Consider the following 25,379-nt stretch of genomic DNA (forward strand, 5'->3'; position numbering starts at 1 on the left):
CTTAAACGTTTTAAACGTGTTGATTGGATAGTAGCCCCCACTGTGTAAATAGTTCACACCGAACTGAAACATGCAAACGAAACAAAAACGAACAATCCGCGAGTCTTTTGAGCCCCCTCCCCCTCCGCCCCCCCCCCCCCCTCCACCGCCACCCTCTCCTGCGACTGCAGGAGGGATCTGGGTGAAATCCATCCCATCATGCACTATTCCAGAGCGTTGCAGAATCCAAGATGGCGACTTTTCGGCGGTAAGTGTTTTAAAATTCTCTCTCGTTTTCTACTCATTGCTCGGAACAGCAAAACACGAGCATCTGTACGAGAAATATGAAGTGTTAATAACGTAATTTTAAGTTGTGATGTGTTGGTTTTCAAGTAAGTTTGACAAAGACCGGGATGCTAGATCTAAATTATTTGTAAGACATCTTCAATGTGACTCACATCTTTGTCAGTTTAAACAGTAAGCTTATAAAAAAGCTTATTAGCTACAGTACTAGTAAGAGCATGAAAATGAAACAATGCTAGTGCTTCAGCTAATTTCTTGTAAGGACAGCAAAATCACTTGTTTATTTTGATTATCTAAATGAAAATTCTATTCATGCCTCACTCATTCCATCATTACATCAACAGCTTATGCAATGCAAGTTCTGTTTTTCTTTTGAGCCATTAAAATACTTTATTACAGCTTAGGTCACACTTTGTTACAGGGGGTTTTCTTGTTTACAATGTTAGTCTCCCTGAAAGGTATCAACATCCATTTTGCAAGATAATTTTTGTTTTGGCAGTTACAGTATAATTATTCTTGAAAACAATTCTCCTGAGCTAAAAGTACTATAAGAAATTATGCATGGAGATCATTTTGGAGACTTTCTATGTTGGCCATAAGCTTTAAAACTTTTACAAGGATATTATTTTCATTGTGTACAGTCCAAGAAAAAGCAAATGGGATGTACCGTCCACCAGTAGTGATGACAGTACAGCTAATAGCAATCAGTCGGCAACTGATGCAGCTAAAGAAAGAGCCGCAAAGCTGAATGCAATGTTGGCAGCTCAAGGGAAGCTTGCTAAAGGCAACCCTCCTCCATCAGTGGTAAGACTTGTTGGTACTCTTTTTTGCATGGCTGTTGTTAAAGTTACTGCATTAGGGTCACTATCCACTGTGGTCAGCTTTTCCAAAGCCTGCTCCACCTTGGGTCTTGACAAAGTGCGAGCCATTTTGGTTAGCCTAAATAACACATTGGCTAGCCTCAATAGCACTTGACTGCGGTTAGTCTAAATAGAACTCCAGTTATAGCCTACAGTTAGCTTAGGTACAGTGTAGCTTGCGGTTAGCCTTTTATTGGGATAAAGGGATTTCTGACTCGCGTGGTTTGTGAATTGATCCACGAGCCATGTGAGTCATGCAAGCCATTCAGGTTAGCCTAAATATCACATTGGTAAACCTAAATAATACTCTGGTTAGTCTATACTATAGTTAGTTTAGGTAGTTTGTGATTGGCCTTTTATTGGGATTTTTGGCTTACATGCCTTGCATGCCTCACTGGCTCGCATATTGAACACACTCAAACTTATTGAACAGCTACTAGCCTGTTTTAGAAGTTTGGTGAGTTACAGAGAAGCTTAAAGAATGGAAAGAGGGAAAAGTGCCAAATTTTTTGCTCATTGTTTTTTGGCCTGCTCCTCGACTAACCAAACACAGTAACATACAGTTGTAGGTGGGGCATTTTTTAAACTTGATTTAATTATACAGTGGAACCCCGCTTTATGGACACCCGCTTAATGCGGACACCCCGGTATTACGGACAGTTTTGTTGGTCCCGACGAAAACCTCATACATTTTCTTTTAAATTAACCAGCTTAATATGGACACCCGTTAGTATGGACAACGGACACTTTTTTATGTTTTGAGTGACAAACTCTTGGATGGTGTATACATTGTCAACCCCGCGTTACGGACACTGTTTATCTATGCACTACAGGTCAATTTTCATTGTCGCGATTATTTGCTAACTTGAAGACATTGAACCCTGGTCAAATAATAACAGAATTCGAGGAGTTAAACCATTTTATTACAAAGACCTTTTATAAGGTTTTCTGACTGCTGTTCCTATTTAAAAGTTTTACTTTCTTTGCCTTTTGCAGCAGCTACCGCTTGTGTCGCAAGCTAAAAGCTTCCGTGCAAAGTGATGTTACCGACTATTTCAAATGAGTTTGTAGAGTTTAAGAACGGTTACAGTCAGTTACAAAGAAAACTTTATAGAAAATGTTCTGGTTCCACTGTATAATTATTATAATAGTAAAGTTGCGACATTTTCAAATAATTCCACTGTTGAGTTTATTAATGCTTAGTTCGAGGGTATGATTAGATCGTAAGGTTTTCGTAAAACTATTCATTATAGTCAGATCATTCACAGTTTGCATTTGTTACAGTTAAATAAATTATTTTTGTTGCCATAAAAACGTTTGCCTATGTCTTTGTGTCAACAAAACATGTAATTTCAAATCAATAACATAAGGAGCGCAAGGGATTGGTAGCGCAGGCACAAACAAACTTTTGAACTCTCATGAAGGTGAACAGGAAAGTCACAGAAAATTTAGTTCCCAAATAAACAGATCGGCTTAAGAATCGTTTTATTTCATAAAACATGTATCCTTGACTTTTTTTCTGAGACCCCGCTTAATACAGACACCACGATAATACGGACAATTTGGCCTGTCCCCTTGTTGTCCATATTAATGGGATTCCACTGTAGTGAGAAGTTCAGCTGTTGTAGGTTCTCGTCAACTTAATGCATATAAATTATTATTTTCTTTTTAGGGTGTTCCATCACCAGCAGCGAAAGTCACAGCTCCACCACCAGTTCCTTTTAACAATGGCAATACTCAAGATCTTTTGACTGCTGAAGTGGAGATCAATGATTCTCCAGCTCGGTATGACATTAAAATCATGCATGATTCAAGAAAATATCCATATCCTTCCCACAGAGGGTGATTAGAAGTCATTGGGAGGGGAAAAAGCCAAAAATGTTTAAAGGAAAGTACAGTGTATGAATGGTTTCTAGGTGATGCCCAATCACTGAAACAAAACAACAACTGAGTAAGGGTTGGTTTCCCTTCGAGAAAGCCAAGTTGGCATAGATTTAGAACATGTAGACCTTGCCAGAAGTTAAGTCAGTTCTTAACAATCATCCCTTACCCTAATTTTATGCACAATTAAAATTGGCGAGATTTGGCGATAGTTTTCTCTGTAACCTTTTCTCCCTTTTTTGTAAACATTATTTACAGTTATTAATAGCAAAAATAAGGGCAAGATCAATGGCAAAGTTGAAATTCTCCTGAGACTTAGAGCCAACTTAGAATTTTACATTGTACAAATTAATCAAATACATGTACCGGTAGGCCTTTCAGTTTGCATTTCAAGTTCAGAATTAAAAGTTGTCTTAAAGTGCCTATGAAGTAAAAAATAACTTTGCTCAATTTGCTTGTTTATGTCTTAGTTAGCACGAATATGCGTGTTTAAGATATCAAAAGCGCTTTTTTCTAGTATTTTTTGAGCCTTGAAGTTTGGATTTCGCAATTTGAAGTGGGTCCTTTTCGCGCGCGGCCAAACGCTCCGGTTTCACCGGAAATGACGTACTTAGTGGTTCTAAAGACACCAGGATTATGGCGTAAAGAGAGCAAAGAGGGCTGGCGAAAGCTATATTTCGGCTTTTGAGTCAAACAAAGGCAATTGCGCAAACGAAACTGCAACAAATACACTTATTTCCTTTGGTGAAGCTTCGCAGAGTAAATGGAAGCGAAATTTCTATTGTATAGTAAAGCTATTCGTTCTGATGAAAACGCAAGAAGAAACGAATTCTGTTCCGTCGGCAGTTCAAGGATCGCTGTTCTCAGCACAAGCTCTTCCTTGCCACAAATGAAACGATAAAGTCATGAAGCGAAGAGAAAATTTATTAAAAGAGTCAGTATCTCTGTAAAGGATATGGTGGTCTCTCTATATCATTCTGCCCTGACTAGCCGAAGAAAGATTTAGCAGTCGCGCCAGGAGTTTACAATATGTTACACAGCTGGGTACAGTATACGTGTTATTCTTGTTCCTCAAAATTTAATTGTATGTTAGTAGATCGTTTTATAATCGTAAGGAAGCAGTCGTTTCCTTTCCCAAACACTCGAAACGATCAATCGCCAGACGCAAACGATGCATCTGTGAAAGAAGCAAAAATATGGAATGTAAATTCAACTTGAGTGAGTTAGAAATGCTTGTGTTTCAAGTAGCGCGCTTCGAATGTTGTCACTCACGTCTGCAGTTCCGGTAGTATTCTATGGCGAATGCACTTTTAAACAATACACTGAGATCTCGCAAAATCTTGGACAAATTTTACGGCTGCCTTCGCCGGAATTTTTGCTGATAAACACGCACTGTAATCAGGATTTATCGTATCCGGATAAAGAAGTCGACGGTTGTATACCGTAGAGCTAACGGACCATAAAGAGCAAAAACTGCAGTTCTGTCTGTTCTTGAAGAGGAAATTTTGGTATCGTTCATTGAAGTCAAAAAGTGCTAATCTTGAGTTTGAAGAAGTGTTATCTTGCCGTGTTGTCAAGTTTAATTATGTCACTCTCACGCTTCGGAGAAATATGTCAGTCCACTGTACTTTCCCACACAAGAACACAATCAAAATGAAAGTGATCGAGCAACTGATCGCTTCTTGTATTAAAATAACCAAATCGTTATATAATACCGAATAACCACCGGGATAGGCGTACCGTAACCTGAATTTACACATTCGACAAGCAAGCAACCTCGGCGCGGCAAGCAGCGTTCGTGTCAATTCCGAAGCACATTGCGACACTGCGAAACCACTCACAAAATCAAAGCCCGTCGATGTATGTGCTTTTAGAAACAATAAAAATTCTAGTTATTCATTTTTTATAGGGAATTTCTCATTTGAATCTGCTTCGCCGAAGTTCAATCGTGCTTGTCGACCAGTGCTTGTGTGAAAGAGCGCTTGATCGGCTTGCGGCGGTTGGACAGGTCCAACTAGCTACTTCAGTCCATTTAGTGTCACGATATTTCGTTGTGCGATTCATTTCTGCTAGAAACCCGCTCTGCCAAGTCCGCAGATGGCAACATATCGTTCTTGTCGGACAAGATTTCGATTTATCAACGAAAAAGCAGCAACAATCTCAGCTGAAGTAGTGAACTTCACTGTGTATCAACAAAATCTAAGTGTAAACTGATCCGTGGAACCACTAACTACGTCATTCGAGCCAAATTCGTGTCCAGGCTCCAGACCCACTGTTTTGTCTTACCGAGGGCACTTTAGGCGGCAAAAAGTCCGATTTCTCTCTCTTTGACATTATTCTTTTTTTAACTTTTCGGAAAGTAGACATAAAGAGCTACCAAAAAAGGCAAAAAAGTTTTTTACTTCATAGGCACTTTAACATGTATCCGTAATACATTTTCAGTTCTGTGTCATTAGTGGAGCTAACATTTTTTTTGTTGTTTTTCTGCCAGCACTCTCCTTTGCCGTGGAACAACACAAGATGAGGTAAAAATAGTTTATTCCTAAAACGCTGTCTAGCACTTACCGGTAAACTGAAAACAATAAGTACATTTAAGTATGACTGAAATACATAATAATTTTAATCTGATGCAGTTTTTCAATTGCTTTGGCGTATATGTTGTGGTTTAAATTTATCTTTTGTTCACACCAGTTTTATTTTTATTTTTCATTGTCTCATACTTATTATTTTATCATAATCCGAAACAACATGAAATTGAAATCAAACTGGTTTGAAAAATTTAAAACCAATGATAAATTATTTAAACTGCAACATGCACTGTAACTTGAATGTACAATTTACAATGTAAATTTATGCACACTGGTGAAGTATTGGTCAGGAGCAACTTGGCAACAATTCTCCGACGGGGGAGGGGAGGGGAGCTCTAGGGTAGGGGAAGGGCTTAAAAAAATCCTGTCCTCATGTCTGAGAGGTGGGATACATGTACATGTAGCCTGTGATGGATTCTTGCCCCTTACGGGGGGTGGGGGGGGGGGGGGGGGGGGGGTCATGTTAGTGGCATTTGGATATCAGCCCTACATGTAGATGTACACAATAACATTTTAATATTTTGTCTGGAATTGACCTTCCTATCCCTTTCAATTCAGATCAACCGTTACAGTGGAGCTGCAGTGTCTACAAGAGGAAAATTCATGTCTGAACAAGAAAAGAGGGAAGCAGAAGAAACAGGGTAAAAGAGATATTTTACTTGATTTTAACCCTTAAAATAATTTGGTGAATTGCAGACTGGTTACAAAAACAATTTAAATTGTTAATGATTATGATTAATACCAAACTGAGATTAAGCTTATCAAGGGTTCAAATTCAGTTTTACAGGTTATTTATAAATCAAATTTACGGAGAACTTTCACATCAAGAGGTAATTGGTACCAAAACCATTTTATTTGCCGACACAAATAATTAAAAATGATCCTACATGTAGGTTACCTATCTTTTTTTAACTGGAATTAACAAAAAAATTTACATCCCAAAGAACCAGATGCAGGTTTTATTGTGTTGATTCACTGTGAAGATGCTTCTTGAAAAGTGAATAATACCATAAGGACCTACAAGTACACACTGGCTTACTGCATTTTATTAAAATCTAGCAATGGTATACATGTATTGCAATTCCTGCGTTTTGATTGGCTGACAGCCAATGGTATATGAGCTCATAAACCATTGACCACAAATCTGGTAGCCGATACGTGTCAACGAAAACAAGGGAGCAAAAATGATTTATTGCAATTCTTTGGGCGTTTTTAATAAAACATTATTCCACTTGCGCTTGTTGGATATGAGATTGTTATGGCCAACTTGGAGCTACACGCCTTGTTGACTATCTACCATCTCATATCCAACGCGCACTCGTAAAATGATTGTTAAGTATACACTACATGTACATGGAACTGAAAGCTGTCAGCTGTCAAAACAAAGACCTGGCAGATCTGACACGTTTTTGTTGCTGTTGTTTGTTTGTTTGTTTGTTTGTTTTTTACCAGACATAAAAGATAATTATCTAGAACCTCACGTAAAGGTTTCAACTTTATGCTGATTGAGGGCTATTATTTTGTCACTGTTTCAGAGTAAAACCATTGTACCTCTGCATTCAGGGACTCACTCAGGAGAAAGTCGATTGTAAGCTATTTGCAAGCATTAATGGCATATAATACAATTTATGGACCTCTTAGAACTGACCACTGAGGAAAATACTTAATAAGCAAAATCACTTGTGGAGTGAATTGCCTTTATTTTGAAACTTGTAGCTGTGTACATGCACGCAAGCATTCTTTCGACAATTTTGAGTTAACAGTGTCAGAATGTGTACTGTACCCTCATGGCTGATAGAGTATGATAGCTTTAAATAGCCAATCACTCCTGGTATTTTTATTAATTAAAAACATTTGTGAAATTCTACTGATAACCATAAGGCCTGACCCCATCTCCTGTGAGCATTATACCCTCTTGTAGTGTAATGTCCATAGCTATCTTTTTACATCCATCTTTCGAATCATCTTTTGACATGTTGAGCCAATGAGCCAATCAAAATGAGCCAAATGAGCCAAATAAAAATATTAGCCAATCAAAACTGATGCAAACCGGTGTTGGTTTCATGCAAATGAGCCCACAAGTTCAGAAGGTCATGCTAGTGGGCTGTGATTGGTGAATTCTGATCTGTCTTGTTTGTTTAGCACGTCGAAAGATGGATATCGATAGAAAGCTGCTATGCAGGTAACACTGAAAGAGGGTGTAATTTGAATTCTCATCATTATTTTTTCCTAGTGGCTGTGAAACGGATTAAAGAGATAATGGCTGGTGCCGATGTGAATGCCTATCCACCAAATCAGCCACCGAGGATGCCTGTTTCGTCACCCATGGCCACTCCTTCCTTCAATCAGCCTCTAGCGATATTTGACCGACAGACACTGCCAGTAGGGGTAAGTTCAATAAAAGATTAATGCATAAAGCACAAGTAGAAATATAAAACACAAAACAATAAGGGATTAAAGTGCCTATGAAGTAAAATATAATTGGTGTTTATTTTAACGGATTTTCAAAATAAAGAAGAATGGCGTTTTCATTTTTGCAATATCTTTTTTCGTTTTAGAGATATTTACGTTTTTGTATTATGCAAATGAGGAAAGTGATGACGTAATTACTTGTTGCACAAAAAGATGAAGCACTGAATCAAGAATATCTCTTGGAATATTTGAGCTTTGTTCTTCATACTTGGCACCATTAATGTACACCACAAAAGACACAAAATGACACCTGACGTGCCGTTGCCATGGCAACAGTTTTGTTGCAAATACCTATTTTTATGAATACCAACATCCCCAATTTTTGCTTAACCGAAGATGATCCACTCTCAACAAGCTAATGAGGAGAGTTAAAGAGATATGGGCATCATGTGTGTTTCAAGCCGGACCCTCTGCCCCACATTAAAGGGTTGCAAATGGAGATATTTGGTTTATGACAGAAAGAGACTGGAACCAGGAGTGTTGCCATGGTTACATTATAGTATGAGCCATTTTGCACCTTTGAGGAAGGCCACTAACGGTGCCAAGTTTCAAAAATATCACTCTCATATTTTCAGAGATATCCTTAATTTTGTGATCTATCTTTTAGTGGAACAATTTGTGACGTCATCACTTTCCTCATTTGCATAACACAAATACTTGAATATCTCCTGAACGAAATAAGATTTTTCAAAACGGTAAACGCCATTCTTCTTTATTTGTTAAAGTCTTTCAAATAAGCATCAATCAATTCTTACTTCATAGGCACTTTAATTACTTGAGTGTGTTTAAGTGCCCGAGGTTAAAGTACCTATGAAGTAAAAAATAATTGCCGCTTATTTTAAAGGCTTTTTAAAATAAAAAAGAATGGCGTTTTCCTTTTTGCAATATCTTTTTTCGTTTTAGAGATATTTACGTTTTTGTATTATGCAAATGAGGAAAGTGATGACGTCATTAATTGTTCCACAAAAAGATGAAGCACTGAATTAAGAATATCTCTGGGAATATTTGAGCTGTGTTCTTCAAACTTGGCACCATTAATGTACACCACAAAAGACACAAAATGACACCTGTCGTGCCGTTGCCATGGCAACAGTTTTGTTGCAAATACCTATTTTAATTAATACCGACATCCCCGGTTTTTGCTTAACCAAAGATGATCCACTCCCAACAAGCTAATGAGGAGAGTTAGGGTAATATAGCATCATGTGTGTTCCAAGCCTGACCCTCTGTCCCACATTTAAGGGTTGCAAATGGAGATATTTGGTTTATGACAGAAAGAGACTGCAACCAAGAGTGTTGCCATGGTAACATCATAGTATGAGCCATCTTAACCTTTTGAGGAAGGTCACTAACGATGCCAAGTTTCAAAAATATCAATCTTATATTTTTAGAGATATCCTTGATTTTGTGAACTATCTTTTACTGGAACAATTTATGACGTCATCACTTTACTCATTTGCATAACACAAAAACTTAAATATCTCCTGAACGAAATAAGATTTTTCAAAACAGTAAACGCCATTCTTTTTTATTTGTAAAAGTCTTTTATATAAGCATCAATTAATTTTTACTTCATAGGCACTTTAAAGCATTACATGAGTGACTGTTTACTAGATAGATTGCCTTTCAGAAACATGTGCGTTGAGTTTTGTATTGCAAAATACCTAGTTGTATGGTACACGTTTGGGTTCTTATGATGCTTACATTGTATCTGTGTTTTCAGCTTCGTTGGGGCCGTTGGTGCGTTTTTTAGCGTTTGTTGATACGACAAGTCACATTTTGAATTTGTTATGTAATGTGCATTTACAGCATCTGCAGAGTGTTGACAGCTTTTTATTGCAACACACGCCATCAAACCCCATTTGTCCCGAAAAGTGTTGACAGGTTCATATTTCCTTTCAGTGATGTACATGTATTTATCACCGGCAGTGAAATTTATTCCCTTGAGAGTTTACAACAATTTGTTGAAGGAGTGAATAACGCCCCATCACTATTCTCCTATTTTTACTTTAACAGTGAGAGATAATTCGGCCAGTTGTAACGTACAAAAATAACTCTCACTAGTCAAGAACACTTTCAAGTGTTTACCTGCCAAATAATTGTGTGCTTGATGTTTTCTGCACCTGTTCTTTAAAACGCAGATGCATTATGTTCAAGACAAAGTGTTTGTTGGTCTGGATAATACTTTGCCAGAATTTAATCTCAAGGAGAAGCTTCAAGGGCCAGGGGTATGTACCAGACAAGGCAAAGTTATGTTACAAATTACAAACTTTATAAATAATGTATGTTTACAGGAAATGAGGAGAACTTGCAAGCATAATAACAGTTAGCCAAAATTCTTGTCATTGCTTATAAGCTGTAAGCATGTTGTTGCAGGTCTAACATAAAGATGTTTTTGCTGTTGTGATTGTTCTTGTTGCTGCTGCAGGGGTTCAAAAAACTAAAAAAAAAAAAAAAAAAAACTTTTAACTCCAGCTTTCCCCTTAGACAAGCAGCTCTCAAATTTTGCTTGCCAGGAAAAGTTGCATGCTTTTCAAGTAGTTTACTCTCTTTAGCTGGTAGATGACTTGCCTGAGCCCCTTGCCCATTGAGTAAATGAGCATGAAAAGGTACAATTTGTCTTGGACAACCAGACGGAACTTCTTTTAAAGGGACTATGTCACGGATTTTACCAGATTTTTGAACCACCAAAATTTATATTTGTGTCGCATGAAACCTAGAAATAATAGTCCATTTTTGTTGCAAATTGCTCTATTAGAGCACTGAAACTGTTAACTAGCATTATTGACTGCAGATGGCGCGGATGGAAACGGATTGCAATTTGAAAACGTTAGGCAAACGTTTTCAAATTGTTTCCGCGCATCTTCAAAAACTCGATATTTATAGTCGTTGCTTGATTTCTATTTACAAATTAAGGTGATATCTTCCTTTAGATGTTCAAAGATATTGTTTTTTATGGGTTAGGTTGCCTACCACTAGTTTCAGAACAGTTTAGACCAAAAATCTGTGATATCTCCGTGACATACTCCCTTTAAGCATTGTGTTGTTGGTGTTATTTGTGTATAGGGAGGCTGACAACAAGCTCTGACATTCTACTGACAGTACATGGGGCTTGCACCCATCACTTTGATCGAGAAGACTACACAGTGTTGAATATTCAATTTTCATGCAAGTTATCGCCCAATAAGGTGCCATTAATTAGTGGCCAAGCAATGCTACATTAAAAAATATTGTACCAGACTTGAATCACCTGTTATGTATGATATTACAGACCTGTACATTCAATTCATCTACGTGTAATATTATGTATTAACCGTTTTTTTTTTCTTCAGGGATCATATTTTCAGCACATCACCATGCAAACAGGAGCCAAGGTGAGAGTCAGTGTAACGTCGTGCCACTCAAGAGAGTGCCAGAAAAATCTAGCTTTACAGTTTTAGGTCTAGCTGGTATTGGGAAACAGTACAAAAAGAAGTCCTGAATTTCAGACTACACGTACATGTAGACTCTTAAATGTGTCAGTCTAACTTCCCTGGATTCATGGCATTTACTAACTGGATTTGCTTTGATCATAATTTGAATTGTTCATTTTTAGGTTCAACTTCGTGGCAGGGGATCTGGTTTTATTGAACCTACTTCTGGGAAAGAAGCTTTTGAAGCACTCTACATTTACATTAGGTAAAGAAAAGAGTTTGTATTTTGTCCTAATTTCCACTCAAGTGAAATAAAGCTTGCCTTTGGATGTTGTACAATGTTCATATAATTTATTTGTCAGTCAATTTAGTCACTACACTGAAAGTATATTTGATTCTGTTATTCTAACCCTCTCAGCCACAGTAAAGTTGATGGCCTAGCAGCAGCAAAGAAACTAGTGGAAAATCTTATACAGACGGTGAGTTTTTAATTAGCTGCTTGTAAGGTAAGGTAAACTCTGTCCCCGAGCCATGAGGCCCATACAGCCGGAGCTTATCCCGGTTTCCGTAGAATTAAGTGACTAGGAGTATTGCTACTCCCCCCTGGATGGGATGCTAGTCCATCGCAGGGTTATCCCCCAGCAGTAAATTCGCCGTACCCATTTATACACCTGGGTGGAGAGAGGCACTGTGAGAGTAAAGTGTCTTGCCCAAGAACACAACGCAGCGCCCCGGCCAGGCCTCGAACCCGGGCCGTTCGACTCAGAGTCGAGCGCGCTAACCATTAGGCCACCGCGCCTCCCACATAAGCTGCATGTAGTATGGTCTAAGCACAACCCTCCAAGTTAAGACCATTTTAGTCGCCATGGCGACTAAAATTTTGGAGCTGGCGACTAAATTGGAACCAAAGTCGCCAGCCTGGCAACTAAAATTGAGAAGAAGGATTGAAAGCCTGAGCTTAATTTAGCGACTAAAATTTTTCACTGGCGACCAAACCTGAGCAGTCAGTGGCCAAATGGCCACTAAGGAAAGAAATAAACTTGGAGGGTTGAAGCATCGTGAAGTTTGACTGAAATACAAATGTACATGTAAGTTCAGCCATCTTATTATATGGCTACAATAGTACGCGCGCTCTGATTGGCTACTGAGCGGGCATTATTTTCTTGTAATGACCGGGCATTATGAACAATTTGCTCGGCTCGGCGGTTTTTTGAGTTGTGAGTAAAAGCTACTAGCGCAATTGCGAGAACGACAATAAATACCGACAAAATGTCTATCTTTTCAACAACTGAAAGAAAAATATTAGCATACCGATACTTTTTTAGTATGAGCGACGAAGAGAGCCACAGAGAGCGAGAGCGAGTTTCACCTCGGTGTTTTTTAGATATTTCAGTTTAGAATAGCGCTAAAAGGCCATATAATAAATAACTTATTAACCTCGTCCGTTTGGTCATTACAGGGCAATCTCAGACCTCGGCCTTGATATATTGACCTCGCTGTTGCTCGGTCAGTACATCAAGGCCTCGGTCTGAGATTCCCCTGTAATGACCGCACTCTCGGTTAATAAGTAGTATTTATTCTCTGGGCCATGAATTTGGATATTTGACCGTTTTGCTGCTTTAAAATGAAAGCTTAACATTTTTGAATGAAAAAGAATCATATTAAACTTGTATGTCTGCCTCGAAAGCATTAGCAGCCATACATGTACAAATAAAATTCAATCGCATTCTAGAAAGTGTGGTGAAGTACCCCGTATAATTAAAATTATTAATAATAATTAGTATTAGGTACAGTGTAGTTTGTCACAATTTCTAGGTACATTGTATTATTTCCTTATGAATGATGTTAAGTGATCCACTAAATATTTTAGGTCCATACAGAATACAAAGCGTTTGAGCAAACAAGGCGATCACATTATGGATATTCACCATATATGAATGGTTAGTGTACTTACTATGCTTAGATTATTTTAGCACCTTCTGCATAATAGGCACTGCAAAGTTACAGCAGCTTATGGTACAATTCATGTACTCTTGCTTTAATGGGCCTTGACTTAGTCCTACACCTAAATCCAGGGGTCAGTAGCAGAGCAGATCTCAAAATGTCTCATATAACCTCAATTGGAACCCTGTTTATCATTTAATTGCCCGATGTCTTTTTAAAATACCTAAAAGTGCAGTTTTATTACAATAATGCACCGTAAAAGGAGGTATAAGAAAGTAGATGGATGGTTTAGATTTCCCATCTGCTGATACAACCCTCCGATATTAAGCTGGTCATGTTGAACATGCACCACTGTATGAGATCAGGTGGTGCTTACTACAAATTGACCACAGTTTACATGTGCTGTTTTCATCTTTTGCTCTTTTAACCATTCTTGTAGCTTTTTGGTGAATGAACTACAAATTAAATTATTGTACTTACAGTACCGCCTGAAATCGTCCATTTGACCGAGATAAAATTTCTAACCTTGGTTTTTGTTTGTGAACTGCGCGGGTTTCGTTTGTAAACCGCGCCGTTTAGTCTTGTTCCTCACACGTGCAATACACGCGTTCTGCCCTCGTGCTTTACGCGTGTCAATGTGCATATGATTTCAGGCGGTAGTGTTACATAAACCTGCACAGTACGTATGGTGTAAGTAGTTCTGACTTTTTTTATTAACTGTTTAGCAGTTGGCAACCCAGCCAGTATGAATCAACCACCTTCAGGATATCAGGTTGGTAGACAAACAAGTGTATGTACACTGGCTTTTTGTAAACTAAGTTTAAATAATAGACTAATATTCTGTTAAGTTTCAAAAGTAATGGCCCTTGTTAACAGCCCTTTCCTACAGTAGGTTGTAGACTTTCCCTAAGTCCCTTTTATTAAGTTTACTTGTGGCAAGTCTAGGAGGGGCACAAGGGGGGTGGCTATGTTCTGGTAGCTAAGACGTTAATCATGTGGGTAAATTCATCCTAATAAAACATCAAATGAATGTTTTCAAAGTATAGAGGATGAAAGGGATAAATCTTGTCAGAGAGAATTCATATACATGTATGTCAAAGCAGAGTACCCTTGACATTAGGGTTATGAATAAAAAACAAGTCAGTTATTTTGATACAGCCTGTTGAACCTTGTTTTTGTATCTAGTTTGAACTAAGGTTGCTGTGCTCAGAGGCTTTAACTTTTGGAGGGTCATTGCTTTTGGGATAGGGAACAACCATGAAGTTTTATCGGAGCACTCTACTTTCAGTGGGCCATAAGTTTTGGAACCTTAAACCTTACTCTGTTCCATTTCTCTCCCAGCCTCCAGCTTATGGATATCCTCAGCCACCCCCGCCTGGTAATGGTTATCCTCAGCCTGCCCAGCCTCTACCAGGACCTGGATATCTATACAGCTGCCCTCCACATGCGGCACCACATCAGGTACTAACACTGTTTACATGTACTAGCACTGCTAAACGTGACATTTAATTGACTTAAGTAAGAGAGGATGAAAGGTACATGTAAGAGAAGAAGTACAGACCAATACCGGCAGCCGCCAGAAACCCATAAGAGTTGAAACGTGTAACGCGCGTTCACAGCGTTTGAATATTCATTTTGCTAAGTACCATATTTGGAAACACAAAGAATTTGTACGCGAATGCTTTATACACGTAATGACACACGCAACATAATTCTTGGTTTTGCGGTAAGTTGCTTGAATTTCGACCTAAACGCCGTAAATTTCTTACAGAAACTGAAGAAATTCTTTCAGTGTATCGAAGCGAAGTTCTCCAGTCTACGTCATGAAGATAAAACAGGAATATTTAATCAAATTTAACTTTATTCAACCAAGCTTGTTCACAAACAAGATTACGCCATCGAGCGCGAGCTAGCGCGCGCTGTGAATTTAATCCAAATATAGAAATTTTTATTGGTTAAATGTATCTCGTGATTTTCCAAATAATTTTATGGTACTTAGTGTAAACGAATGTGCAAACGCTTTGTACAATGCGAATCATAGGGAGTTACACGTTTCAACCCTTACGGGTTTCTGCAGCCGCTCCATGAAACATCCATCCAAAAGCTGATGATGTAAAAATAACTTGAGAGGAATTGCCATTGACATAAATAATTTTTTATTATGATGCCAAAAATTTTGTATAATTTTTTATTGCCTTTCTTGTACCCTTTTTCCTCTCTTGACTTTGGTGACTTCTGGTTAACCAAAGTTAAGATAATTCTTGCTTTCCAACACAAATAATTTGAATTTCTAAATGTCTTGCTTTTTATTTTTCATTTGTAAGATTATGTGTAGTTTTCAATGGGCACTAAAAGTGTTGAGACACTTGGCACTTTCTAAGTACCTTGGACAAATTTTACCCCTCACCCCCTCGATATTACCCCTCCCTCCCCCCAAACAATGTTAGATTTGCTATCTGCACGACTTGCCTCATTTGTGTACAACATTGAAAAGGGGGAGGGGGAGTGGTTCACAAGCTGCACCAGATTTAAGGTAGAAAAATGGGAATGTTAAATTAGTATTACCCGTAATTTCAACCAACTGTCTCAACCTTGGACTTTTGTCGCTCATTGTGTGCTCTCCAAATGTCTTGAAAAAGTATTTGTACATGGTACATTAGGTTTCCCTATGTTTTAGGATAAAAGTAAATTGACTTACTTTGCTATTATTTCTCTATTTGCAGCCTCCACCTCCTCCAGTGCACCATGGTGCTCCACCTCTGCCTCGTTATGGCCCCCCTCCACCGCCAGGTAGGCTACTGTTGTTGGTCTCAATGCCGACCTTGAAGAAATTTTGCTTTCTGTATTGTCATTAACGTCTTCTTACTTCACGCTCGACTTATCACAGGCATCCCAAACTCACGATTCGAGAAATCGATCAGATAAATGATTTATGTAAGCGTATGAATGATTTGTGTAAGTGTATGAATGATTTTATTTAAACGTATGAACTATTTATGTAAGCGTATGAATGACTAATGTAAGCGCATTGAGTGTGACGGGACTACTTGTCAATGAAGAGCGCAGTGTTGTGTTACAATTTTAATCTACGTTATTTTAAACCCCATACAAAGCCTACAGCACTTCAATTCCCAACGCCCTAAATTGTAACACAACACCATGGTCTTCAAGTAGTCACGTCCCACTCAATGCGCTTACATAAAATCATTTATACGCTTACATAAATCATTCATACGCGTATATAAATCATGTATTCATGTATTCAATTTCTTGAATCGTGAGTTTGGGATCTTTTATATTTATGATCTTTTATATTATCTTATTGAACACTTGCAGATGTTGATTGGTCTAGGGAATGAGATTTAAAATTCTATCAAAGTATATGAAATGTTAAGTTAAGAACAGAGGACATTCTCTGACATTTGGTATTCACCAAAGGCCAGTCAGTAGTTGCTGCTTGATATCTTATTAATTTATACTTGAAGTTACAGTTGATTCTGCATTTCTTAATGCGCCGTATTGCAAAGTTCGTTGGGAAATTGGGAACTTAGGTGAGCTGAGAGTCAAATTGTGAAAATCGAAGCAAAGTTCTCAACTTCGGCCCAACTGAACTTCCCAATTTTACTAGTTGAGGAGAAATGAGATGCATTGCTCAAAAGTCTTGATTTAATTTTTTTGGTGGCAGTGGCAATGTTCCAGCGATTCTAGTGGCTTGAGTTTCCCCAATGACCTTTGCAATGCAGCACGGTAAAGTAATATGAAATTCAGCAATGAGATTATTTTCCTTTGTTTTTGGCAATATAGTTGCTGGCTATGGAAGTCATCCCCCTCCCATGGCTCCACCTGCCAGAGGTCCAGCACCATATCATGGCTTTCCTCCTGGCCCTCATCACCAAGGTGCACCTCCAGGTGGTCCATCCCCATCTGGACCTCATATAGAAGCTCCAGTACAAGCTCCACCTCCTGTTCCTCTTCAGGTATGTGCCTTTGTGGGCATCTTAGTTCACTGTATGGACAAAACGAATGAACAAAAACCTGTTGACTGTAAACTAAGGTGAGTCAGGATAGCAGTGCAGGGCTCAAAATAATTTTTGGATAGTTGCCGGTCGTGTTGACTGGCCAAACCGATTTTAGCTCGGTCACATGTCGTTTCTGACCGGTCAAAATATTGAAATAGTAGTCGCTTAAATTGCTGTTCGTTGAATCGTCTTTGTTGGTGTGGTGGAAAAGGACCTGCCATCTCTTCACTTTTTTGCTTGCATTGTTTTTTTTTTGGTTTTCTTAATACCCTTGTAAGATGCGATAGCGCCATTCAATAAACTGAGGCAGAATTCAAACATCTCTCACAATGTTTTCTCTCTTTCGCGCTCAAATCAGATGCCTTAAGTTACAAAGCTTTGAACGCTTTTCCGACCGTGCCCGTTCTTTTCTTCGACGTTTCGCGTAATACTGAAGTATAAAACCGACTTGAACAAAACTACACGGATCAAAAACTAGCGAAAAAAATGCATCATGTTTCTGAATAGAAATGACATTTATACTTCAGGTAAATTTCAGATAAGGAATTTACTTTGGAGTAATCTGTGGTTTGAACGTTGTAGAGTTTTCTCTGATACTGTATATTAAGCAAAAACTTAATATTGCCACATGTTCAAAAAGTTATTAGAATTAACGTTATAAACTGATATTCTAACAAATTTTTTCTGGTCTGGTGCATGACCGGTCAAAATGTCCGGCAAACCGAACATTTGTCCGGATAAATTGCCATCTTGGCCGGACATCGTCCTTTGATCGGCCGTTATTTTGAGCCCTGGCAGTGAATGGTTTTATATGCAAGATTGTAGCAAAGCAAAACTACTCTACAATGATAACGGATTTTTTTCATTTAAGCATGGAAGTGCTTCACATTTGCTTCGGTTTTGCTTCAGTAGGTTTAGTAATCATTTCTTTAAAAATCAAGCACCACTTTCTCATTCAGACAGAACTTAAACCAAAACCAATTGTGACTCATTTTCGCACTTCGTACCAGCTACATGTTTTTACTTTGAGTTGTCATTGCTTCACTGGATTTCCTGTGACCTTTGTGATTGGTCAGAGTGATAACTTGGGTTAATGTTTAGGGCACTCAAGGATGGAGGGGGGGCGGGGGATTGAAAATCGCTCTACAGACAGCAGGTTTCAATGGAATGATTTAAATTTAATTTATGTTGTGCCAACAACAATTTTGCTGGCCAAGTTTGGGCCAACATTAACAAAATTTAGTATGATTTATTCATCTTTTAACATATTTATTCTACATACGTTTGTTATTCATATTCTATTATTTCTAGTAATTTATGTGTCTTGTCTGTTTTTTTTTTAACGTGTCAGTGACCAACACGATAGCATATTCTTCTTTGGTCACTGAGCACATTTTATTTTGGTTTTGTATCTATTGTATATTTTCCTTATTTTAATTATTGCATTTTCTGTAAATAGTGTTAATATTGTTTAATTGTTGTAAATAGTGTGAAATAATAAAAAAATCTGAAAAAAATCATAAAATCAAGTTTTTCCTTCACTTTTCCTTAGACTTCTCAAACTTCTCTGCAAGTATCTTATTTCGGAGGATCATTTAGAGACAATGTAGCCCCTTTTCCATTTTGTGCAAGTAACTGTGAGAAAATAGAAAGCATGATTATACATGAGTCAGATCCCTGTCTTTTTCTCTTTAGCCTCCTCCAGTGGAAAATGAATATCAACCTGAAGTTCCAAGTTTATCGCCAACAAGGTACATTTAATATGTATGTTAACTGTGGGCTCTTTTTACTTGCTTTGAGCTCTTTAAAGACATCGATATAAAGTTTTGGAGAAATATGACACAAGAAAAATAAAACAACAGAGAAGTTAGTGCGAGATTACCTTATTCTTACTAGTTTTTGCTTGAACTTAATTTCGCGAAAATTCGGGAGCCGAATTTTGCGTGTATTAATTTTCGCGATTGCATGAAAAATTAGAGCAAAAGTGTATTAGATTTGGCCATTTTGTCAGTGTTTTATGGCTCACTTGTCAGACTAAGGAACTACTGGAAATATACAAATATCTGGTGCTATGTAATTACAAGGAGCCTGCAAACCGAAACTTTGGTGACTGTACTAAAGAGGTTTTTGGCCGATTTGCAAGCTCAAAAATAACAGTATTGAGAGGAGGCCGAAGGGTGCTAGTCGTAAACAAAAGAGGAAAAATGTTTTTAAGGATAGTTAGTTGCAGTTCCAAAGATTTCAATTTTTTTATTGTTTTGATATATAATAATACGCAGGCTTTTAGCCAGGTGGGAGTCAAGGAGTCCTATGGACGGCCACTTTTCAGAGAAAATTAATATGAATAACTGTATACAGAGGGTTTTTTTTAGCAAATTTGGAAATCTTTAGATACCTTTGCACTCATAACTGCAGAAAAGACCTTGCATGCTCCTCAGGCCCTCCTATGGGGACAAAGTCAGGCCTTATAAAAATTTTGGACTCCCACTTTTTAAATCCTGGCTAATAGCCTGATAATACGGTATTAATTTTTGCGTGCGAGCAATGTTTTTTTTTGCGCTCATTAAATTTCCCGATTACATTTGAATCCCGAAAATCGCGAAAATTAGTACTCTCGAAAGCCATAAGTTTTTACAGGTTGGTGAAATGGTTCATTAATCGCCCCATGTTCTTTTGTAGTTTGCAAGAGCAGTCACATGTTGGAACAGCACAGTCTCAAGAGCCGCCAAGAAGAAAGTTCACAGAAAAGGTACCATTATTGACTAGTGTACATGTGAACCAGCCTCGAAAAAAATTCCTTGACAGTAATAGTAAGGTGTTCGTGTATGGTTTGTTTTTTTTTTTTTTAAAATACCACCCACAAAAGTACTGTTCATAACACATTGTGTATGTGGTCCAACACATAAAAAACTGGTACTCATGCCAATGCTATACAAAAATATGGCAAACCAAATCTATGGCGTGGTGTTAAGACCTGTTTCTAAGCAGTCCACCGACTTTCTAGGCACAGTCTTAAATGCATGTATCTAGCCCAGGTGCTCTGACATGTACTGTATGTGAAATTGGGTACATACCACTAATGTCTAAGGCATACCAAAAATAAATGCACCTTAACAGGGTCTTAGAGGAAGGCACGGTGGCCTAATGGTTAGGCACGCTGAACTTGGGATCGAACGGTCCAGGTTCGAACGCTAGCCGGGGTGACTGTGTTGTGTTCTTGGGCAAGACACTCTACTCTCATCGTGCCTCTTTCCACCCAGGTAAATGGGTAGCAGCAAAATAATGCTGCACGGTAACCCTGCAATGGACTAGCATCCCATCCAGGGGGGGGGGGGGGGGGGGGAGGGGATAGAAATACTCCTAGGTCCTTAATGCTACAGAAACCGGGATAAGTTCTGGCAAGGATGGGCCACTTTGCTCAGGGCTTTACCTTTTAAAGGGGTGTTAAAGTGGTTCTTGAGTAATTTTAGCACAATTAGATACATTTTAAACTACCACAACTCCCATAGCTCAGCCGGTAGAGCAATGGACCTTGGGTCCAAAGGCGGTGGGTTCAATCCCCACTGGGGGTTTAGTTTGAAACCTTTTTTGCCCAAGCGCGTCTGTGTATAATGCGATTTTATATTAGTATTAAAAACACTTAGCATCAGTAGCCCAAGTCAAGTTCATTGTAAAAGCCCTTGTCTCTTTTGCCTTGCTTTTAAAATTCGTAGCCCCCTAAGTGTTGTCGTCTGGCGTCGACGTATGTGTATATCAGTTGGGTTTTTTTGATAACAAGTGAGGAGGGGAGGAATGGGGAGTCATTTTACAAGGATAACCTTAAGTGCCTTCTTTACAATGTAATGTAGTTTGAAGATCATGTGCAGTATTTGCTTTTCCAGGTGCTAACAAGTTGTTTTCTTTTCTTCTTTCCCTGTAACTTGATAATGTTTGTTCAAACACAAATTTAGATTCCATTCAAAGCTTCTTCCACGCAGGATCGTTCAGCGAGTGGCTCCAGAAATCAGGTGCTCTGGGCTTGTTCTTGTTATTCCAGTACTACTTACTCTGTCTGCTTGCCATATTAATTAAATCTTACCATGTGACACAGTGTCGTTTTAGAAGCAGCCCAGGTTTAGTTGGGTGGAAAGTCGCATGCAAACACACCAGCATGCCCCATATTCGTCTACTCTGCAGATACTCTGACGTATAAATGGAAATGGTTTTGAGATACCCCGTCCCACACACCCGCCAAACCAAAAAAAAAATAATTCATTTAAGGTATGGTACTCCCTCCCCATCCAGGGGGGGGGGGGAGTAGCAATACTTCTAGACCCCTCATACCACAGAAACTGCATTTATGTAGTGGCAGTTGTAGGTAACTAGGATTCGGAAGATCTACCCTTTTACCAAGGTTTTGCAATGAAGCAAAATAACTTGAATTGTCTCATTCTTGAGGGTTTGCTTTTTTACTGATGCCTATTTTGATCCCTCTCTTAGCAGCCCACCATCAAGACTGGCGATTGCTAACATGTCTGTTCTTTTTTCCCTCTGCCTGCTGATTGATGACTTTCTTCTAGGACTCCTCCATCTTAAATCTAGGTGAAGCTGCAGCAGTTCATGATCAGAAACAACAGCCTAAGATGATGCCCCCGCCTCCAGGCCCGCCGGTCATGAAAACCAAACCCAAAGAGCCTGGGTTCACAGCCCCTCTGCCTCCTAAAGATGCTAAAAATGCCGCAGTGACCTCCTCCCGTAGCAGACCAGCAGCAGGTAAGGTCCATACTGTGTTGCCACCAGCTCTCATAGAGCAATAATGATAAACAAGTTTTGTTACTGTTGTGTTCCTATGCTAGTTTCATCGCTGTGGTTCCTAATCACAGCCAAAACTTTTGAAATCTCTGTAGTATAAGTAACGTTAGGCCTTTTATGTTTTTGCTTGTTTGTTTTTTGTTTGTTGGTTTGTTTGTAATAATTACAGTACTCTAATTAACAAATAGATTTCATTTTGCCGTGCGTCTGTTCAGTAATAGATCACAGATGACGTCAAAATGTGGTATGAACAGAGAAGTGGCCCACGAGGCGCTAGCCGAGTGGGTCACTGATGTTCATACCACATTTTGACGTCTTCTGTGATCTATTACTGAACAGACGCACGGCAAATGAAATCTATTTGTTTTATATAATAACACAAGACTTCAGCATACTTCTGTGTAAGCAATGCTGCCGTACCGATGAGCTAAGTTGTTTTGATTTCACTATTAAGTTTTCGTTAACACGAAGCACTGTTAATCCGATTGAATAAACAGAAAAATGGTCAATTGAAAGTCAATGAAAAAACTAACCTTTATTCCGATTTGGAAAGTTCGGTTCAAATCTGTAAGCATTAACCGAAGCGTTCAACCGCAATTCGTCCAATTCGTTTGTTTTCCGTGGCGTCGTCCAACTGTACAACATCGGTCAAACTTTCATACCGATTTCGGATAATTTCTCGAATAATTCACTGTCTTTTTCAAGCTTGTTTCGCCCAGTTAAATGCTTCGAAAAGTGAACGATGCTTGGCGTATTGTTTCTCACTGAAGATTTGTAATTAAGCTGAACTTTTTTGCTTTGTTGTGGCCCCGCAAGTTTGAAAAACTTTACCGACAACTCTGATTTGGACTATGAACTCTGATCACGCGCGCGAGTCACACCACCGCGTGACGTCATCCATGTGTCTGTACTCTGATAGATCATAAGTAAGAACCAATCAAAATGCGCGTAGAATTCAGGTTATTATATAACGATATATGGAGACTGTCTCGTTTGGTTTTTGTTTGTTTTTAAGTGTCGACTAAGATATCTCGTCAAAAATCAACAAAATAAATTGGTGCATAGAAGGCGAAGTCGTGGCTTGCCATCTTGGGCAGGGATACTGGAATAATTAGTCGAGGAGGGGTGGGCTGGGGGGCTTTTAGTATACAGAGGAATCCCAATTGCCCAAACCCTCAGTTTCTCGAGCTTTCCAATATCCCGAACTGAAGTTCTTTCACTTTTCCTTGTTTTTTTTTTTTTTTACTCAGTCGAACACTGCAATTTTATCCCCGATTTTTTGAGCCAATTTTTTCCCTTTGGAGGTTCGAAAAATCTGGATTCTACTGTAATTGACTTTGTTAGCTGTCTTACTAATATGACTTTTGTTCTTGTTTCATGTGAACCCCTGTGGACTCTGTGGTGCTGGTAACTTTTTTTTTTCCTTTATTTTCTGTGTTTCTTTTGTCTTTTTGTGTTGTGTTGTGCTTTTGTTTTGGCAGCAGGAAAGCGAGAAGCTACGCCATTTTCACAACCCGCCCCTGTAACTAAGAAGTCAAAGACGGAGGAAAGCGTTGAAGTGAAGTCATCTACCATCGCTTCATTAGTGGCGTACGGCGAAGGGGACTCGTCGGACGAAGAAGAAAGTCATTCCCCTGGTGACAAACAAGTCGCAGCGCCGAGCAAAGACAGTCGTGAAAGTCGACACGGGCCGGCGAGGCGACCATTTTGGGCCGTGAGATAATTACAACGAGAATTGGGTTTGGGGCTTTAGTTTGTGGTGGTGTGTGGGTGGGTGGGTGGGTGGGTGGGTGAGGGGGGGGGGAGGATTGGGGACAGACTATCTCTTTGAATTCGGGGATGCGAAACGATTTCAAAACAGCTTCCATGGGCAAGAATTGTTATTTTGTGTCTTTGAACAGGTTCTGCAAGGTTTTGCCCCTAAAATATCCATCCATGACATCTTGTACACCGCGTTCAATCAATCGCTCTTCTACATAATCTTCACGACCGCCTTGACCTTTTCACAAGTGTTCACGCTTTGCATTGACCTGAGCACGGAAGACTAGCCTCCTTCACGGACATTTTCACAAAACTTTACAAAGCTGAGGTGTCGGCGTTAGCGCCTTACAAAAAGGTCAACACTTCAAATGTATGTCGTTGAAAACCCCAATCATTGATTCTATACTTACCTTGAACTTTGACCCGTACGTAATTTGTTATTCCTCACCCAAGACTCTGATTGTGTGGAAAACGAACAAAAGTTTGGTAAAAAGGCAAGCAAGGAAAAAGAAGGAAAACAAAAAAAAGAGAGGGATCTGGGGAAAGGGGATTAGCTAACCCCTCTCCAGTCTACTCTCGCTATTTTTTCTTTTATCCGCCCCGTTACTCTTAGTTTTTACCATAGTCCCAAGATCCTGTAACAAGCAAACAATTGTAATTCTTTCTATTCACCTAATTACCTTGGGGAAACTGGGTTGGGAAATCACAGGTTTCACTACAGGGAGAGGCCATCTCTATGAGATGCAATTTCTAAATACGGTAACAATACTCAGCGCTCCGTTTTATGACTGAACGCTGTGGTGGGAGAATTTTGTTTTAGGAAAAAAGAGTGTGTGTTGTTTTTGTTGATAACGAGAAGAACTATTGGCTATACAATAATGTTGAAGTCCCCACGAAATATAAAACACCTGACCTGCAGTTTTGTGTTGTGCTTGTTTTGTTTGCAAAGCTTTGAGATGCGGTTGAACCTTTGCTTACGGATCCCTCCCGTAGTCGGAGACCCCGTGTAAGGGCGCAGTTACGCCATGGTTATCACTGTAGGTTTTTTTCCTATCTCCCGACGATAAAGCGCGTTTTAAGAATTATTCGGAGGGCTGCAAAATAAATATAATCTGACTGAGGACCCTCTGGGTGTTTCAGTTCGAAAAGAATTCCTTTGCGTTGTTTTACAAACCAGTTCAAAATACGAATGAGTTTTTCATGCGTGTCAAGTTTATTCTTTTCTGAATCGGGGTGCGGGGTGAGATCATTCGGGACAATACCGGTTCCAATACTTAGAAAATACTCAGGCTGGGACCGATAATGGTGCAATCTGATTGGTTTATTTAAGTTATTGGAGCAATCTGATTGGTTGATTTCAGTTATTGG

At 39.0% G+C, this 25,379-nt stretch overlaps 1 protein-coding gene across 3 annotated transcripts; it reads left to right on the forward strand.

Annotated features, from left to right (window-relative positions):
• The first annotated feature begins 216 nt into the window (after window positions 1-216).
• Window positions 217-24,929, forward strand: LOC144656045 (uncharacterized). Of its 3 annotated transcripts, none has more exons than XM_078516278.1 (21): window positions 217-247; window positions 924-1,086; window positions 2,815-2,927; window positions 5,515-5,548; window positions 6,170-6,252; window positions 7,147-7,199; window positions 7,845-7,999; window positions 10,225-10,311; window positions 11,416-11,457; window positions 11,679-11,761; window positions 11,915-11,975; window positions 13,367-13,436; window positions 14,166-14,212; window positions 14,782-14,901; window positions 16,164-16,230; window positions 17,245-17,417; window positions 19,155-19,210; window positions 20,139-20,208; window positions 21,410-21,466; window positions 22,019-22,211; window positions 23,732-24,929. In XM_078516278.1, exons 1-21 carry the CDS (start codon window positions 231-233, stop codon window positions 23,971-23,973), a joined length of 1,986 nt encoding a protein of 661 aa, XP_078372404.1. In that variant the 5' UTR covers window positions 217-230; the 3' UTR covers window positions 23,974-24,929. The 3 variants fall into 3 exon arrangements, with proteins under 3 accessions (XP_078372404.1, XP_078372406.1, XP_078372410.1); XM_078516280.1 differs by having other exon boundaries at window positions 14,169-14,212; XM_078516284.1 differs by lacking the exon at window positions 217-247 and adding an exon at window positions 267-371.
• The last annotated feature ends 450 nt before the right edge of the window (window positions 24,930-25,379 follow it).

This window comes from Oculina patagonica, chromosome 1 (genome assembly GCF_052425735.1).
Source record: "Oculina patagonica isolate OP01 chromosome 1, crgOcupat, whole genome shotgun sequence".
Taxonomy (NCBI): Eukaryota; Metazoa; Cnidaria; class Anthozoa; order Scleractinia; family Oculinidae; genus Oculina; species Oculina patagonica.

Excerpts from the sequence above, each read along its gene's own strand:
- LOC144656045 (XM_078516278.1), top strand. Across the intron at positions 16,231-17,244 it reads TGGCCCCCCTCCACCGCCAG|TTGCTGGCTATGGAAGTCAT; the intron begins GTAGGCTACTGT and ends TTGGCAATATAG. Across the intron at positions 21,467-22,018 it reads CGAGTGGCTCCAGAAATCAG|GACTCCTCCATCTTAAATCT; the intron begins GTGCTCTGGGCT and ends ACTTTCTTCTAG.